Source organism: Spermophilus citellus (genome assembly GCF_964194105.1).
Source record: "Spermophilus citellus genome assembly, chromosome: 13".
NCBI classification, from domain to species: domain Eukaryota; kingdom Metazoa; phylum Chordata; class Mammalia; order Rodentia; family Sciuridae; genus Spermophilus; species Spermophilus citellus.
Genome location: NC_138193.1, coordinates 81,387,066 through 81,404,897, shown reverse-complemented (window position 1 = coordinate 81,404,897; position 17,832 = coordinate 81,387,066). Strand labels below are relative to the sequence as shown.

Genomic DNA, 17,832 nt, shown 5'->3' with positions numbered 1-17,832 from the left:
ACAATGAGGGTCTCCTTCCATTTCCATGCAATTTCCCTTCTCTCTCCCTTTCCCTCCCACCTCTCGTCCCTGTTTAATGTTAATCTTCTTCTCATGCTCCTCCTCCCTGCTCTGTTCTTAGTTGCTCTCCTTATATCAAAGAAGACATTTGGCATTTTTTAAAATTTATTCTTTAGTTTTCGGCGGACACAACATCTTTGTCTGTATGTGGTGCTGAGGATCGAACCCGGGCTGCACGCATGCCAGGCGAGCGCGCTACCGCTTGAGCCACATCCCCAGCCCTGGCATTTGTTTTTTAGGGATTGGCTAGCTTCACTTAGCATAATCTGCTCTAATGCCATCCATTTCCCTGCAAATGCCATGATTTTGTCATTTTTTTAGTGCAGAGTAATATTCCATTGTGTATAAATGCCACATTTTTTTTTATCCATTCATCTATTGAAGGGCATCTAGGTTGGTTCCATAGTCTAGTTATTGTGAATTGTGCTGCTATGAACATCGATGTAGCAGTATCCCTATAGTAGGCTCTTTTAGACACAATTTATTTTATTTTATTTATTTATTTTTATGTGGTGCTGAGGTTTGAACCCAGGGCCTCACACATGCTAGGCAAGCGCTCTACCACTGAGCCACAACCCCAGCCCTATCCCCGCCCTTTTTAATTTTATTATTAGACAGGGTCTTGCTAGGTTGCTCAGGCTGGTCTTGAACTTGTGATCCTCCTGCCTCAACCTCCCAAATTTCTGGGATTACCTGTTCAAAGCTGTATCTTGCTTTTTAAAAAACTGTTTAAAAAGTTTTTAACTGATGCATAAAAAGTGTACATGTTATGGGGTACCATGTGATGTTTCGATACATGTATACTTGTGTAATGTTCAAACAGTAAATGTTTCTATCTACTCAATTTTTGTTTCTATCTATTCAGTTTTTGAATGCCTTCATCACCACAAAGACAAACCCTGTGCCCTTTAGCTATCACTCCTCCATCCTCCATCCCTCAGCCCTAAACAGCTACTAGTCCACCTTTGGTTTCTGAATTTGCCTTTTCCAGAGATTTCATGTAAATGGGATCATTCAATGTGTGGTCTTTTGTGACAGGCTTCTTTCACTCAGGTTAATGTTCCAAGGTCTATCCATGCTGTGGGATAGATCAGTACTCCAGTGCTCTTTATGGCCAGGTAATATTCCATTCTGAGTTTATGGACATTTGGATCATTGCCATTTTTTATACTTTGTTTTCTTACTTTTTCTAGAAAGAGAATTGTTGTTCTAGATGTACTGCTTGCTATGGTTTGAACGCTTCCTCTGTAAGTCATGTTGAAATTTAACTGTTGTGGTGACATTATTATAGGAGACATGACGAGGTCATGGAGACCTTTGAGACATGACGAGGTCATGAGGGTGGAGTCCTCATAACATGAATGGATAAGTGTTGTCATGTCCAAAGTGGGTTAGTTGTCTCAGGAGTGGCTCTGTTATAAAAGTGAGTTCTCTCTCTCTTATTTAAATACACCCAAATAAACACTCTTTGTCACATGTTCTTTTGCCATGTGATGCCCTCTGCTATGTTATGAAGCAGTATGAAGGCCCTCACCAGATGCCAGTGCCACATTCTTGAACTTTCTAGCCTCCGAAACTATCAAATATAATTATTTTTATTTTTATTTTTGGTGCTGGGGATTGAATCCAGGGTCTCACATATGCTAGGCAAGTTGCTAGACACTGAGCAATATCTCTAGCCATCTTTTTTTTAAAATAAACTACCCAGCCTTAGGCATTCTGTTACAGTAACAGAAGACAACAGACTAAGACATTGCCTCTACTAGCTGAGCCTCTTTAAATATTCAAAATGCACCTACTGATTCCTTTGACTACCTGTGGGAACTGTGGGACTAAACTGATGAGCACCTCAGACCCTGAGGAAGCTGCCAACTCCTGATGCACAGAGAAACTCAAGTTTTCCCAGGAAATTTTTTTTTTAATGTGTTTCTCTATAGTTTTGCCAATTTTTCTCTCCCTAGAAAACTCCCCCAATTTTCATTAAAAAACACTCCATTCAAGTACCAGCCAGGATCTTTAACAACTGGCTAAAGTAGCACAGATAAGAACAAGGTCTCTGCAGACTTGTTAAGTAGTCTTATGACTACTTTCTTAGAATCTGATGTTTTCTTCTTTTAGGCCCTAATTTCTTTAGGGAATCACCTCTTTTCCTACACTCGCCCTACACCTCCTGACATTTTTGTTGGCTTTTTGTATCTCCTGGTGACTTTCATGATGTAGCTCCCTAGACTGCCTCTGAATGACAGGTCCAGGGAAACTGTTCTCCTGCTCATTAATTCTCATGCTCTGGTTTATCTCTGCCCAGCCCCGGGCTCTCTGAACTTAACAATCTCCTTCTATGAAGTCTTCCTCAGCTCCCAAACTGTCTCTTCCTCTTCTGGGTTCTCACAGCCCTACCTGTGCATTTGATGTGATGACTCAATGCCCTCTATCTCATTAGACTGCACCTCTAGTTTCTGTCACCCTTGCATCTTCAGCACGTATCTTGGTAGTAGTTTATTGTAGAGACTCAGAATGCAGGGCTATGCCACTCGTATCTCACTGTGGAAATGTGTAATCAAGATTTTTTATTTCCTTTCTTCTTTGAGATGGGTTCTCACTATGTTGTGAGGCTTGCTTTGAACTCCTGGGCTCAAGCCATCCTCCTGCCTCAGCCTCCTGAGAAGCTAAGACTAGGTGGTATGCACCACTGCACTCAGCTATGACTAAGATCTTTAAATGTGTAATTTTATTGCAGTATTGGCCACCATGCGTTCATTATTCTGTGATGGTTACCTTTCCTGTGTGCACCTAAGTATATATACGTTTGTCTTAAAGCATCTTTCAGGAAGTTGTTTTGCTTAGTTTATTTCTAATTCACCCCCAAAGCACATGTGAAACAGGTGAGGCACACTTGGGCCTCCATCCAGAGCCTGCTAGGCCATGTTCTGGAGGAACATTTAAGCCTCAGCAATTTATTTTCGTTCGTAGTTCACTAGATTGCAATTCTAAATATTCTAATTGACTTGCTTATTCTTCTTTAAATGGTCTAGTTACAAAAATGGGGGAAAACAATGGACATGTGTATATTGGGGGAGGCTGTGTTACATTTGTGGACTCTAATAAAAAATACCCAAAACAAGAGAAAAGAAAGGTGGGGATCAAGAAGCCTTCACTAGTAATTCCCTGAGTGAATAATCAACAGGAACAATCTTTTAGTAGAGGCCATGTACACAGGTCACAGTAATTCTTCCTGCTAGAACAGTTGACTTTTACTGCCACCATCCGAGTAATTAAGATCACAAAAACCCAGGCCCCAGTACTGGCACAGAGTCAGTCTTACCTCCTCACATGTCTGCAAGTAGTAGGCAATCAATTTGGAGGCAAGTCTCAGAGCCACACTCTGTATTTCAGATCTGGAAAGAGTAAGAAAACACACATACACACAAATTCAAATCAAATATATTTTATATACCCAGATAATTTCTGCAGATAGTTGTGATCCATGTAAATGTGAACATTGGATATGTCCACCTCCTGGCCATACAAATGCCTCTCGAAGCAATTATTCATTACTTTTTTTGGGGGCGGGGTGGTGGTGCTGGGATTGAACCCAGGGACTTGTGCATGCAAGGCAAGCACTCTACCAATTGAGCTATACTGCCAGCCCAACTTTGGTTTTTAACGTAAAACTCTGATATCATTTGTTGCTTGAAGTTTAGAAAGAAATGCAGGACCTGACCCCTTAGGCCAGGAGTGTTAACAGGTTCACCGCATGACTGATGGGATCATAACATTGTATCTCCATTGAACAGGGGGCAAACCTCTCGTTGGAAGCAGTATCCATTGTCCAGGTTAAGAACTCCTTTGGGGTTAGGTGGACACAGCGCTCTGTCTGGGGAAGCCACTCACTGAGATCCATGCAGTGGAGAATCTTCAGTATCTGTGTGAGCCAAATCCATGGGGGGAAAAAGCAGGGGGAGGAAGGCAGGGAGGGAAGGGGAGGGTGGGGAGGGAGGGACAGAGAGAGTGAGAATATATTCAGGCAAAAGACTCCAGCTGCTAAATAATAACTGCTTGTACCAATAAGGAAGCCTATCTTTCAAAAGGCTCCCAACTGACCTTTTATTTCCCTGTAGAACCTCTGAGGGACTGAGGTGCTATGAAGCAATGACAAACTTCTAGTGACTCATGATCTGTGCTAGACGCCCAGATTGCTAGGCCAGTGCCCTTTACTTTTGGTTGTGTTTCCCAGGTGGCCAGCTGCCTCCAACTGGCATGTTAGCAAAGATGACCTCTGATACATTTATAGATACATGTAATATAGATACAGATAGAGCTAATTTTTTTCTTTTTTTAAAAAAAATATTTTAGTTGCAGGTGGACATAATACCTTTATTTTATTATTATGGGGTGCTGAGGATCGAACTCAGTGCCTCAGGTATGCTAGGCCAGCACTGTCACTGAGCCCCAGCCCCAGCTATAGCCAATTTTCAATAATCTGTTTTCTAAGCATCCCAGAGGGACTTGTTTTTGGTGGATATCTATGCTATCAATACCACCATCATCGACTACATTCTTAGTACTCTTCTATGCATTACCATAGCCATCTTCTTCCTGAAAACGGGGAGTGGAGGGAACACTGGTCCATCAGAGACTTTACCTTACAGAAGCATTCTGGGTGGGTCTCGTTCATTGCCAACAGCAGGAACTTCTCTCCCATACTGCACAGCAAGGATGGCAATCCTTTTTCTCTTGGTCCAGAGGCTACTGATGAGGACTTTTCCAACAGGGATTCCAATGTCAGCAAGCGAACTTCAGGAAAGGAAGACTCTAGCAGCTGCGAGAAGGTGACAGGAACACCTCCTGTCTGCTCTTTGGTCTTGTCCAGCACTGCCCACATTGCACTGAGGGCTAATTTGGTGAGGCTCTGGAGATACTGTGGCAGGCCTGGCACCTTGAAGGTACAAGGGAATCCTGTCACTAGCTCTGATCCCGAGATGATACGTCTGACTTCCTCCCAGAAGCCAAGACTCTCCAGAACTAAAAAGCAGAAAAGGAAAGGGAAAGAGGTAATCATCTTATTCAACTTTTCACAAAAGGACACGAGAGAATAGAAGGCTCTCAACCCACTGGGAGGGATGGGATCATGGAATATCCTTCCTAAGTAGATCTCATAGTTACTATGTAGTAGGCGCCTAGCCCACTAGGATTTGGATTCTGGGCCCAGAAGTGATTTCTACTTAAGTAATTCCCAATTATCCTCCCCAGAGGGACAAAGGCATTACTATCTGAAACTGTGCTTCTGAACCACTCCTTGGCATTCAATAAATATGAACGCAGCAACCTCCTGAATCATTGAGCCTCAAAGATGACTAAAAAGTCCAAACTTTTTCTCAGAGCTCCTCTATAGCACCTCTTTCCAATCTTCTATATTGGGGTTTTGGAGCTTACAGGCAGCTTCTTCCATCACTAGATGGACCTGACATATATTTCTTTTTGGAATTTCCACTCGCTGGCCTGATTCTGCATTCTGAGGCTCCCAAAGAGCACTGTAAGCATCTGATTACAATGATCACGCTCTCCTCTTCCTCTTCCTTCTCCCTGCATGCTGGGGCTCACCTCCTCTCACTATCCAGCTGCATTCCTCTGGACAGGCCTCTCCTCTCTTCAAGTATGACCCACAGAACAGAGTGTGACTCCTGCATGGTCTGTCCAGCGGGACAACTAACTTCCCTTGTTCTGCCCACGAGGCCCCTGGTCACACCTTTGACTCATTCAGAGCATTTAGCCAGCTGGAACCACAGCCCTTCTTGTCTGTGCTCTGCTGAGGCGCTGAGTCACCCTTCTCCCACCTGGCACTCCCGTACATAGGTTGAGACTTGTTTTCTTCGTTGGTTTTAATCTCAAGTATATCCCTGCTAAATTTTATCTCCCTGTTAAGTTTTATGGTCTGCCTTTTTGTTGTTGAGAGATTTTTGTATTTTCTGTTCTGATCAAAAAACACTATCCTGCTTCCTATGTGTTAGGTGCTAAGTAGAATAAGATCACAGCCCTCAAGAGGTTTACAGAGAAAGAGAAATGCATGAACAGATGATTCCAATAGGGTGTTACAAATGATAGCCCGAGTCTCAAGAGAAAAAGGAGGCGAGAATGTGTTGGAACACCCAAGGCAGAGGAACCTGAGCAAAGGCTCAAAGGCATGAACCAGAAGGGAGCAGGTGGGAACTAGAGGTCCCCTGAGAGCACTGAACATACCAAGACGGGGAAGAGCAGGAGATGAGGCTGGGGAAGACACATGAGGCAGGATGCAAAGTTCCTCCTAGACACCTGAAGGAGCCTGCAGGCAAGGGAATGCTTTCAGCAACATGGCCAGGTGAGGGGTTCTTACTGCTCAGGGGGCAGTGCAGCAGAGAAACGATGAGGGCCCAGAGGAAGGAAGGTGCAATGCTTTGAATGTCCCTTCCAGAATGCGTGTGAAATTTAACTGCCATGCTAACAGTATTAAGGGGAGAGGGCTTTGAGGAGGTGATTGGCACGAGGGCTCTGCCCTCCTGTTGCAGGAGTGGGCTAGTTATAAATTCACCCCTCTCTTGCCCTCTCCCTTCCGCCATGTTATGACACAGAAAGATGAGCTGGATGTAGCCCCTGGGTCTTGGACCTGCCAGCCATTTGACGGGAAAGCTGAATAAATTTCAACTGTTTATATTTTACCCAGTTTATGATATTCTGTACAACAGCAGAAAATGGTCTGAGACAGAATGGAGAGAGAGAAGGAAGGTTTAAAGCACTAAAGGAGATAAAATAGGCAGGATTTGTGGCAGTGGCTGACTCAGGGGAGGAGTCTTGGGCAATTCCCAGGACTTGGTTCTTTATATAATGAAGTCATCATCTAACAGAAATTGGGGAAACTTCAATGTCATAGGCATGTGATAAATACCAAAATCAAATTACTAATAATGTTCACTGGGTCTGGTGGAGGACAGAGGCCTGGGTGAGTGTTAGGGCTGGTTCTGTGCCTGCCCCTGCTGCTGACCCCACACTGCAGGCCCTAATCAGTTCATTAACCAGCTCTATTGGTTCCTGTCATTCTCCATTCTCCAATGGTTCCATTCTGCCCAGAGTTTTATCTATAAGAATATTAGGACTGACTTCATCAGTCCTAAAATTTAGATATTACATCTATAGCATTCTCTGAAAATCCCTAACTTGCAAGTCTATCCCCAAAGTTAATGAGTTTATCTTATAAAGGCTTCCCAGGGAGCGTTTAAGATATAAATTGCTATTTCTATTCATCATCACAGTGTTACTCAGTGAACTCCGCTGACTTTTAGAAAACTATCATAAACACAATAGAATGTAAAAGATGAAGCTAACACTTGGAAAACTTATTTGAAATTTAAAAATTACACAGGCTTGCAGTAACCCAGGAATTTGAAATATGTAATAAAAAACATCAATTTTTTTTCAAAAAGGAAATCTAGGAGGCAGAGTGGGGACTAAGGCTGCAATAATGAGGCCCATGGAGGGCACCGTCTGCCACCTGTAGTTGTAGATCTGCCCTCAGTTATTAACTCAGACTCCATAAAGTCCTGGCTGGAGCAGGTGGCAGTCACCCACCAAGCAGCAGGAGTGGGGATCCTGGACCTTCTTGTCATCTTCATATTCAGTGCCTAAAACTCCCAACCCCATTACAATGAAGTCCAGAAAAGAGGCTCCCCGTGGTTTCCTGTCCTTCCCACCCACTGCTGCCTGAGGACAATACTACATTAAAAAGAAATTTCATTTGTTTGGTGAAGAGTCAGGAACATGGCTCAGAGATCTGTTCTTAAAAAGGTAATTAAAACCAGGAAAAATGGTCTAGGCCATTCTGGATGATTTTCAGAGGAAAGTGTTATCTGAAAGACATGTTTTCATGAGGAGTATATAGTCTGCTGTACTCAAGAGCTGCACATCCAGACTCAGGGGCTTCCTTTGGGGTCGTGGAGAGGGAACCACACCAAAGAAAAGCAAAAAAAGGGACATGCCCAGTAAGGGTTCCTTGGACATTTCTGCCTGTGAGCCCAGTGTGAACATTAACTGAGCACATGCTATGTACTTTGCGAGATATACAGATTCAGAATGGAGAAAGAATGATCTGTTGTCAAAGAGCTTTAAGACTAACAGAAGGTTAGCCAAGTATAAAATAATAACGAGAAGATAACTATAAAAATTATAAAATGCTTAGTGACCTAAAAGTGTTAGTGACTAAACTTAACATTTGTTGAGTATTTGTGTTGCCATCCATTATTCTGTTATTATAGAATATTGTATACCCATTACTTAATGCAGTGAATAAACATTACTTTAAGAACTGATATTTGTTGGGGCTGGGGTTATAGCTCAGCAGTAGAGTGCTTGCCTTGCACATGTGAGGCACTGGGTTTGATCCCCAGCACCACAAAAATAAATAAAATCAAGAAAGATATTGTGTCCCATCTTTAAAAAAAAGAATTGATATTTGTTGTATGTTACTCTGAGCACATTATAACTTATTATCTAAGTAGGCTCTATTTTTTTTCTTCTTCTTCTTCTTTTTTTTTTTTTTTTTTTTTTGGTACTAGGGATTGAACCGAGGGGTACTTTACCATTAAGCTACATCCCCAGCCCTTTTTAGTTTTTATTTTGAGATAGGATCTCACTAAGTTGCTGAGGCTGGTCTTGAACTTGGAATCTTCTTGTTTCAGTTTCCCAAGTTGCTGGGATTGCAGGTGTATGCCACACTTGTAGCTATTATTCTCATTACTATTTACCTATTATTCTCTCTCATTCCTATGAGGAAACAGGTTAAATTACTTGACCATGATCACAAAAAGCCTTATTATGTAAAGTGAATACAAAAACTATGAGAAAGACCGAAATGAATACAATGGGCACTTAATTTCTATTGGAAAGTTTTAAAAAGGGCTTTCAGGGTTGGGTGTGATGGTATAAGCCTATAATAATCCCAGCTACTTGGGAGGCTAAGGCAGGAGGACAGCAAGTTTGAGGCTGGTCTCAGCATTTGATAACCAAGTCCCTGTCTCAAAATTAAAAAAAGGACTGGGGATGTGGCTTAGTGGTAAAATCTCCTGGGTTCAATTCCCAGTACAAAAAAATAAAAAAATAAAAAGCAGGGCTTTCAGGAAGGAAATTTCAGATGGGCCCTGAAGGCTGCTGGGCGCCTGGCTGGAGAGCAAAGGACAACTGCTCCTGGGAGAGTTAGGAGAGAACAGACCCAGGGAGACCTTCCAAAGGGTTCTGAGGAATTATGTGTCAACAGAGGAGCAGCAGGAGAGGTTAGTCCCGAACTGCAGGGTAGAAAAATTATCAAACAACATTCATTTGGGCACTTTCTCCAAGCTGTGGCTTAGAAAAAATATTCTCTGTTGTGCAACACTCTGACCCAAAGAGATGCCCGAGAGCAGAGCTTCTCAAACTTGAGTGTGCACTGGAATCCCCAGAGGACCTATTAAACCAGACAGCCTGGCCTTTGCCCAGAGTTCTCTTACTTAGGAGATCGGGGGTGGGGCTGAGAACACACATTTCTTTCTTTTTTTTTTTTGGTTTGGGGCAGAGGATTGAACCAAGAGCAAGTGCTCTACCACTGAACTACAGCCCCAGCCTTCCCTGCCCCATCTTAAACAAAACAAAACAAAAACAAAAACAGACAAGGTCTTGCTAAGTTTCTGAGTCTAGCTTTGAATTTATGATCCTTCTGCTTCAGCCTCCCAAGTAGCTGGAATTACAGGTGTGTGCGGTACCCCACTGGGAACAATCATTTCTAAAGTGTTCACAAAATATCTGCTGCCCCAGGTATTTTACAAACTGCTGCCTCAACCACACAGTCCTGAATCCCACTCTTGTACATTCTGATTCAGTTGGGTGAGACAACTGCCACTTTAAGAAGCTGGCAAGAGGTTCTGGTTTCCACCCAAGCTGGGTACCACACTCCTTGACCATAACTTTCGAATAACTTTCGGGGAGGGGGGTGGGTTCATGGTGAACATGGGGTTGTGGTTCCAAGCAGAGCACTGCTGATTTCAGCCCCGTCTCTCACAGTACAGAAGAACTAGAATTTCACCAAGCACTGTTTTTTTCCCACTAATAAAAACGCCAAAGGAGGGACAGTCACCAAGACTGTAGAAGAATGAGCCGGGCGTGGTGGCACACGCCTGTAATCCCAGTGACTCAGGTGGCTGAGGCAGGAGGATCACAAGTCTGAGGCGAGCCTCAGAAACTTAGTGAGAATTTATTTCAAAATAAAATAAATAAATAGGGTTGGCGGTGTAGTGCCATACTAAAGCACCATTGGGTTCAATGCCTTGTGCCACCAAAAAACAAAACAAAAAATCCAAAGCAAGCAAAAAAGACATTAGAAGGAATGAACACGCACCATAGAGAGTGGCTGGCCGCAGGCAGCCGTGGGGACGTTGCTCACTAGGTTCTCTCTGAAGTCCTAGAAGTGTCATGAACTAGAAAAACCAGGCTCTGCTCTGGTGGGAACCCCAGAACCATGCCCACCACACCACAGTATGCAGTGTGGGGTCTCTAGGTGGCCAGGAGGCTGGAGGTAGAAATGCCCCACATTTCAGCATGAACAGCTGCAGTGACTGACAAAAGAAGTCTTGCTCTGTTCTTGTGTAGTGGCTCTCAGCCTGGGGAGCACATTAACTCCATCCAAGGGCTTTAGAAGAGTACTTATGATGGGGGACACTTAATCATATCTCTAGGGTGAGAACACAAGTCTGGTTTTGCTTTTTTTTTGTACTAGAGATTAAACCCAGAGGCATTTAACCACTGAGCCACATCCCTAGCCCTTTTTGTTTCTAATTTTGAAGCAGTTGCTGAGGCTGGCTTTGAACTTGAGATCCTCCTGCGTCAGTCTCCTGTGCCATGTGCCCCCATGCCTAGCTGCAAGTCTGGTTTTGATGCAACCTAGGTCATTCTAGTGTGTAGCTGGGACAAAAAGCAACAGTGACTCTACAGGTAGACTCAACTAGTGGTTTCACAGCCAGGATTTCTCCCTGGTGAAGCAATGTTTGCCTCTGCCATATCAAATACAATTCAAAGTCTAGATAACAGATGGTACTTATTTTTGTTTCTATGAGTGCCTTTTGTCTGCAGAACACAAAGAAATGACATTAGTTCCTCAGTCTGAAGTTTAGCAGCCTTCTTCTCTAGCAGAGAATCATTTCTAAACTGTAACTTTTCCACTTATAATCTCAGCTTTGAATGCTTTGGGTTCCTACTTTCTTGGGGAGCCAAGGGTTCTACTGAAAGCAGCAAGTTCCTCTTGACTGGCCCCACTGTATTTTTCCTAAGTTAGGATGTTTCTTGCAAAGCCATCCTGGTTGGAGCTGTTTTCAGACCTCCCTGTTGGGAAAGTCTTTTCATGTTCCCACCAGTGCAGTCATCTCAGTCACCCAAGTATGTGTGACTGATTCTAAACATCCAATCTGATTTCATTTTTGGAATTTTTTTCCCCTCTTTCCTAGAGCAAGTATATTTCTGGCCTTCAAGGGAATGGCTCAATGGCTGGATTCACATGGACGGACAATACCTCCTACTGTGTTATGTCCTGGCTCACTGGAGAAATAATTCCCAATAAAATGTCATAAATAATGTGGCAGACATGGATAAGATGCCAATATTTTATTTTGCAAAATAAGGATTTCAAAACCCACTATATACTTTCACTAAAGAAAAGCTATCTTACCTCCAAAGCAGGAAATGGAATACAGTATCATCATAAAGGACAATTCTTTTTTGTTTTGTTTTATAGTACTGTGGATGGAACCTAGGTCCTCACGCATATTAGGCAAGTACTCTACCACAGAAATTCAACCCTGTTCCCTTACCCCCTTTTTTGATATTGGGGACTGAACCCAGGAATGCTTAATCACTAAGCCACATCCTCAGTCCTTTTTTATTTTGAGACAGGGTCTTACTAAGTTGCTTAGGGCCTCGCTAAATGTTCGAGGCCATATCACCTCATAATTATGGATACAGTGGAGTTACCACATTACAGTGGTTTAATTTAGGTGGATTTAATGAGAGAGTGAGGGGAGGGGAAAGGAGAAGTGGGAAGAGAAACACCAGTTAGAAGAAAAAGGACAATTTCCTCTGGCATTCACATCTTAGCAATGTCCCAGAGAGTGGCTGTGATGTCATCTCAGACCAGAGGTTCTTGAATTTTACCTGTTCATCACCACCGTTTCTGATTCAGTAACTCTGGGGAAAGACACCGGCCCCCACCATCACATTTTCTAACAAATTCTCTTGTTATGCTGATGCTGCTAGTGCAGGGACCACACACACTACAGGAGGCTTTACCTCAGACCATCTGAGATCATCTGAGCTGCTCAGTACAAACTCTTTGCCGCACTCAGTGTGTGTAATTCTAGTGTCTAATACACCATGGCCCCTAATCACAAACCAACCCCTTCATCTAGTGCTCATGCGCAGAGCCCCTGTATGGTATACAGTGCCTGGTCTTCGCTGATACATCACTCACCAAGACAGCCCAGCAGTCTTGCGCTCAACTGGCCAAAATAAAAAGGGCAAGAAGAAAAAGTGTTGGGGTCCAGAGTGACATTTTCTTGGTCCCAGCAGAGATGACTAGGGGGCTAGGCTAGGGGTGGAGGGACAAAAGCCCTGGGAATCAGCAAACTTATCATCGTACTGATTAGCAGCAATCCATATCTATGAATGAGAAAGAATCTTCCACAGGATTGCAAAGGCCAGCCAAATACAAAAACGGTTCCACAGCTATGAAATAAGTCACTTATGAGGATACTGTGCAAATGACAATGATATTGATGATGCCATTCACCTGCCGCTGAGCTTTAAATCTGTCTGACCTTGAACATGCTGTTCCCTCTGCCTCAAATGGACCAACCAGCAAACACATGAATTCTGTCCTTCAAATACTGTCAAGATTCTGATTCTCTGATGCCAGTAGGTCAAGAAAACTTTGCAGACAATTGTTCCCAAGTTTCCTGTTCTCTCTCTACCAGCACACCCGCCCTCCTTGAGAAAGTGGGGGTGAGAAAAATCCAAAGCAGATTTCCCTTGAAGCGGGAAGGCCTGCTTTTTCTATTTCAAAGAATTGTAGCTCTGGTCATAGAGATCTGTAATCAGATCCAGCAAAAAAGTTCTTATCTGAAATGGTTGATAAACTGGTTCTAAAAATAATCACAGCTGATAATTTGTCCTCTTTGTGAATGTTAATGACTTATTATGCAACTTCTTAGCAAAAAAAAAAAAAAATTATCTGAGGACAAGAAGAAACCATAGGAATTACAACAACAACAAAAAAAAACTAACTGATTTAATAAATCTTGGCCTCTCCTTATCGAAGGGAAATTCCATTCTTCTATTTAATCCTCTGCCCCTCCCAGTAAACTGTAATCCTGACCCCAAGGGCCCTTCCAGTTACAAACACGTAGAAGGACCTGGTAGAGGATTCACACCATTGTCTCCCCTGGAACAGATCCTGGTTGTTTATTTGTTGTCTACTTTTGTTTCTAGTTCTCTGAACCCCTTCACTGTGGCTTACACAGGTGTGGCCCCTGCACACACCCCTTTGAAAACACTCCCTCTTCGCCGAGCTGCTGGAATAATCTCAAAGGCGTGTATTTTCAAGCACTGGATTCCTTATCTGCTGAAGGAGAACATGCATCTGAAAATATTATTTGAAGACTATCTTTTCACTCCATAAAATAAAAGCACAGCCCTTTTGGCTTGGGAGATGGTGATCAAGAGTTCTGAAAAGATTTGGGGAGGCTAAAGATGAGCTCATCACGCACTGGGAAGGACCAACATTTTTTACTTTTTGCCTCTACGTACCACCCTGTCTTGGCCTTTGCTCAAATAAGAGGGAAGTCAGGAAACATTGTGGAGAAACACATGACCATCCAAAAACATAGACATAAAGTTACTTCTCAGCATTATACAGCTTCTATTTCTTTTAGTGACTTGCTCTGAAGGGCAGGACTAGATATAAAAAAATTTCCCCACCATGCCCACCTCCCCATTTAATTTAACTTCTTGCCCACAAGACTAGACTTTCTTTGACACCCTCAGACAATCAGATGTAGCATGAAACTAACAGGAAGGCCTCCAGCTGGCGGAAAGGATTTCTTTGAAATCTTCCTTATTCCTCCTAATATTAAAAGAGGCTAGGACCACTCATCTCAGTCCCTTGCCACTGCTACAGTTGACAGTTCTGGGAGTGCATCTGGGCTCTGGGGTCTATACTTGAGAAACAGAATCTAAGAAGGAAGAGGCTTCTGGCACTGCTGGACTGCAAACCAACATTCAGCAGGAGTGATGGGCAGGGTGCAATTATAGACGGCAAGATACAGTAGAATCTGGCTGGACTTTTTTTTAGAAGAGAGGAGTTAAATAAATTCTGCACAGTGAGCAATGGAGGTGAGTCTGGTAAGTGTACCCAGTACTATGATTTGAATGTCCCAACCAAAGCTCATGGTGAAACTGAATCCTCGTTATGAGTTATTAGGAGGGGAGACATTTAATGTTGACTATGGTATTTGGAGGTGGGGGTCTTCAGGAGGCTACTGAGGCCCTAACCCAATGGAACAGTGGCTTTATAAGGAGAAGACCTGATAAAGCAAGGAGAGGCCTGAGTCAGGAGGCTGGGTCTCACCATGTGATGCCCTTGTATGTGATGATATTGCAAGAAGGCCCTCCTAGATGCCAAGCAGATGTTGATGCCATGCTCTTGAATTTCCCAAACAAGGTAGTGGAAGTAATTTGTGCTCTGCTCATGAAGGATTAACCATTACAGGAATTGCCTTCTAATATAAACAATTAGAAAACCGGACATGAGCGGTGTAGGACTGAAGATCCTTGAGAGAAAAAACAAACACAAGCCTTACAACTGTCCCAGCCTACTGCAGAGAGGCATAGAGAGGAGGAACCCAGAACCCAAGGTCCAGTTCAGTTGAAATGATAAAATGACAACAAATCAGAATTTGGGAAGAGACAGCTGGAATTGGTGAATAAGGGGACCCTGGACATCTAGACATCTGCAGAGCAAGGAGCCCCTTGACTCTTTCAGCTGCTATACATGCTTGGAGTGAAACTCCTTAAGGCTGGGGAAAGAAGAAGAAAGCAGTGGGCTGGACAATTCCTGAAGCTCACACAGCTAGGGTCACTATAGTTTGGTTCTCTGACCCAAAGTACAGAACTTGTAATACATGGGGCATCAGGTAGAGAATTTAATAGGGTCTTATCTTATCAATGGATTTTAAAAGCCTCCTATAAAGATTGAACCCACCTAACAAAACCATCTGTTGGATGGTTCCAACAGATCCTAAGTAACTGTGGGCCAAAACAAGACCAACACTTTAAAGCCATAAAACAAAATCCAACATATAAAAACATAAAATTAAATTAATACTGACATTTAATAAAATATTACCAGTGTGCAAAGAAGTAGAAAAACAGGACCCATAATTTGGAGAAAAATTAACAAAAAGAAATGACCCACCCAGAAATAACAATGATGATGCAATTAGAAACAAGGACACGGGGCTGGGGATGTAGCTCAAGCAGTAGCGCCTCGCCTGGCAGGCGAGAAAACTAAACATGAAGAGAAATATAGGCGATATAAAAGGACATAGATCAGACATCTAGAGATGTACAAAATCTGAAATAATAATACACTGGATGAAATTAGCAGCACATTAGACAATGCAAAAGAAAAGTGAATTTGGAGATAAAGAAATAGAATTATCAAAATGAAACACAGATTTTAAAAAAGAAACCAGGGCATCACTGATCTGTGGAACAGATAAGTTACCTAATTTAAGCCAGGTACATGCCTATAATCCAGGCTGAGGCAGGAGGGGTGCTAGTTCAAGACCAGGCTCAGCAATTTAGTGAGAATTTATCTCAAAATAAAAAGAGCTGGGGATGTAGCTCAGTGGTAAAGCTCCCCTTGGTTCAATCCTCAGTACCAAAACAAAACAAAACAAAGAGAGAGAGAGAGAGAGAGAGAGAGAGAGAGAGAGAGAGAAGAAAAAAGTTATGTAATTTTTATGAATGAAATCCCTGAAAGAGAGGAAAGTGGGAATTGGACAGAAGATTATTCAAAGAAATAATGGTGCTGGAACAACTCAATATCTATATGCCAAACGGGGCGGGGGGCGGGGGGGGGGGCTTCAAGCATATTTCATGACAACATGAATATTAACTTGAGATAGATCAGAAAATCTAAATGTAAAATCTAAAACTATAGAACTTTAGAAGAAATCATGAGACAACATCTTTGTGACTTTGGGAATAGGCTCAGAAAGACTCATTAACTAGGACACACAAAACAGCAAATACATACACAAAAAATAGATCAACTGGATTTCAAAATTAAAAATGTCTGATCTTCAAAAGACACTGTTTAGAAAATGAAAAGGCAAGCTCAAGACAGGTGAAATGTATTTGCAAAATATTTATGTGAGTAAAGAACTCCTACAACTCAATAATAAACAACTCAGTTTAAAAGAGAACTAGTTGGGCATGGTGGTACATGTGTGTAATCCTAGTGAAGGCTGAAGCAGTAGGTTCTTAAGAAGTTTGAGTTCAGCCTGGGCAACTTAGTTAGATCCTGTCTCAAAAAAAAAAAAAAAAAAAAAGGCTGGGGATGTAGCTCAGTGGCAGAATACCCCTGGGTTCGATACCCAATACTGGGGCAGGCAGGAGGGAAATACAAAAGATTCAAATAGATATTTAACCAAAAATAGATATATGTAGACAAGGATGGCACATGAAAGATGCTGAACATAATTAGTTATTACGCAAATGCAACTTAAAATCATGCAACATCACTATGTACCCAGTAGAATAGCCAAAACAAGAGGGATAAGTCTAGGAGAGAAGGTGGAACAATTGGACTTCTGGTTCATTGCTGGTGCAAATGCAAAGTGAAAAGTGCTTTTGCTAAACATTTTGGCAGTTTCTAACAACACTGATGTATTCTTACCATATGACCCAGTAATTACCTTCTTAGGTTTTTACTCAAGAGAAATTTAAATGTCTGATCAAAGGCTTCTATGTGACTATTCAGAGCTGCATTATTGAAAATCTCCAAAAACAGAAATAACCCAAACGTCCATCAACTAGCAAATCAGTATAAGTAAACTAAACATACGATGAAATACTATTCGGCAATTAAAATGCCAATGATTCATGCCACATGAACAGAATGAAGGACAAAAATCACATGATCACCTCAATAGACACAGAAGAGCACTTATTCAAATTCAACACCCTTTCATAACAAAAGAAAACCCTCAACAATCTAGAAATAGAACCTGATAAAGGCATCTAAGAGGGCTGGGGATGTGGCTCAAGCGGTAGCGCGCTCGCCTGGCATGCGGGCGGCCCAGGTTCGATCCTCAGCACCATATACAAACAAAGATGTTGTGTTCGCCGAAAACTAAAAAATAAATATTAAAAAAAAGGCATCTAAGAAAAACCCATTGCTAACATACCTAATGGCGAAAGATTGAAAGTTCTCTCTTTAAGATCAGGAACAAGACAAGGATGTCTGCTTTTGCCAGTTCTATTTAACACTGTACTGGAGATTCCAGCCTGAGCAATTAGGTAAGAAAAATAAATTTAAAACCATCCAGATAGGAAAGGAAAAAGTAAAAATTATCTCTATTGCAAATGACATGATTCCAAATATAGAAAGGGACTCTAAGGGGTCTATAAAAAACAAACCAAACCAAACCAAAATACTATTAAAGC

General features: G+C 42.3%; 1 protein-coding gene across 1 annotated transcript in view; it reads right to left on the bottom strand.

Moving 5' to 3' along the window:
• THADA (THADA armadillo repeat containing) overlaps positions 1–17,832 on the bottom strand; it is a 329,564-nt gene that overhangs the window by 43,238 nt on the left and 268,494 nt on the right. The window contains exons 32-34 of the mRNA XM_081264069.1: positions 4,703–5,082; positions 3,864–3,982; positions 3,383–3,455 (exon numbers count right to left, since the gene is read on the bottom strand). Coding sequence (XP_081120195.1) covers positions 3,383–3,455; positions 3,864–3,982; positions 4,703–5,082 — 572 coding nt within the window. The remainder of the gene's footprint in view (positions 1–3,382; positions 3,456–3,863; positions 3,983–4,702; positions 5,083–17,832) is intronic.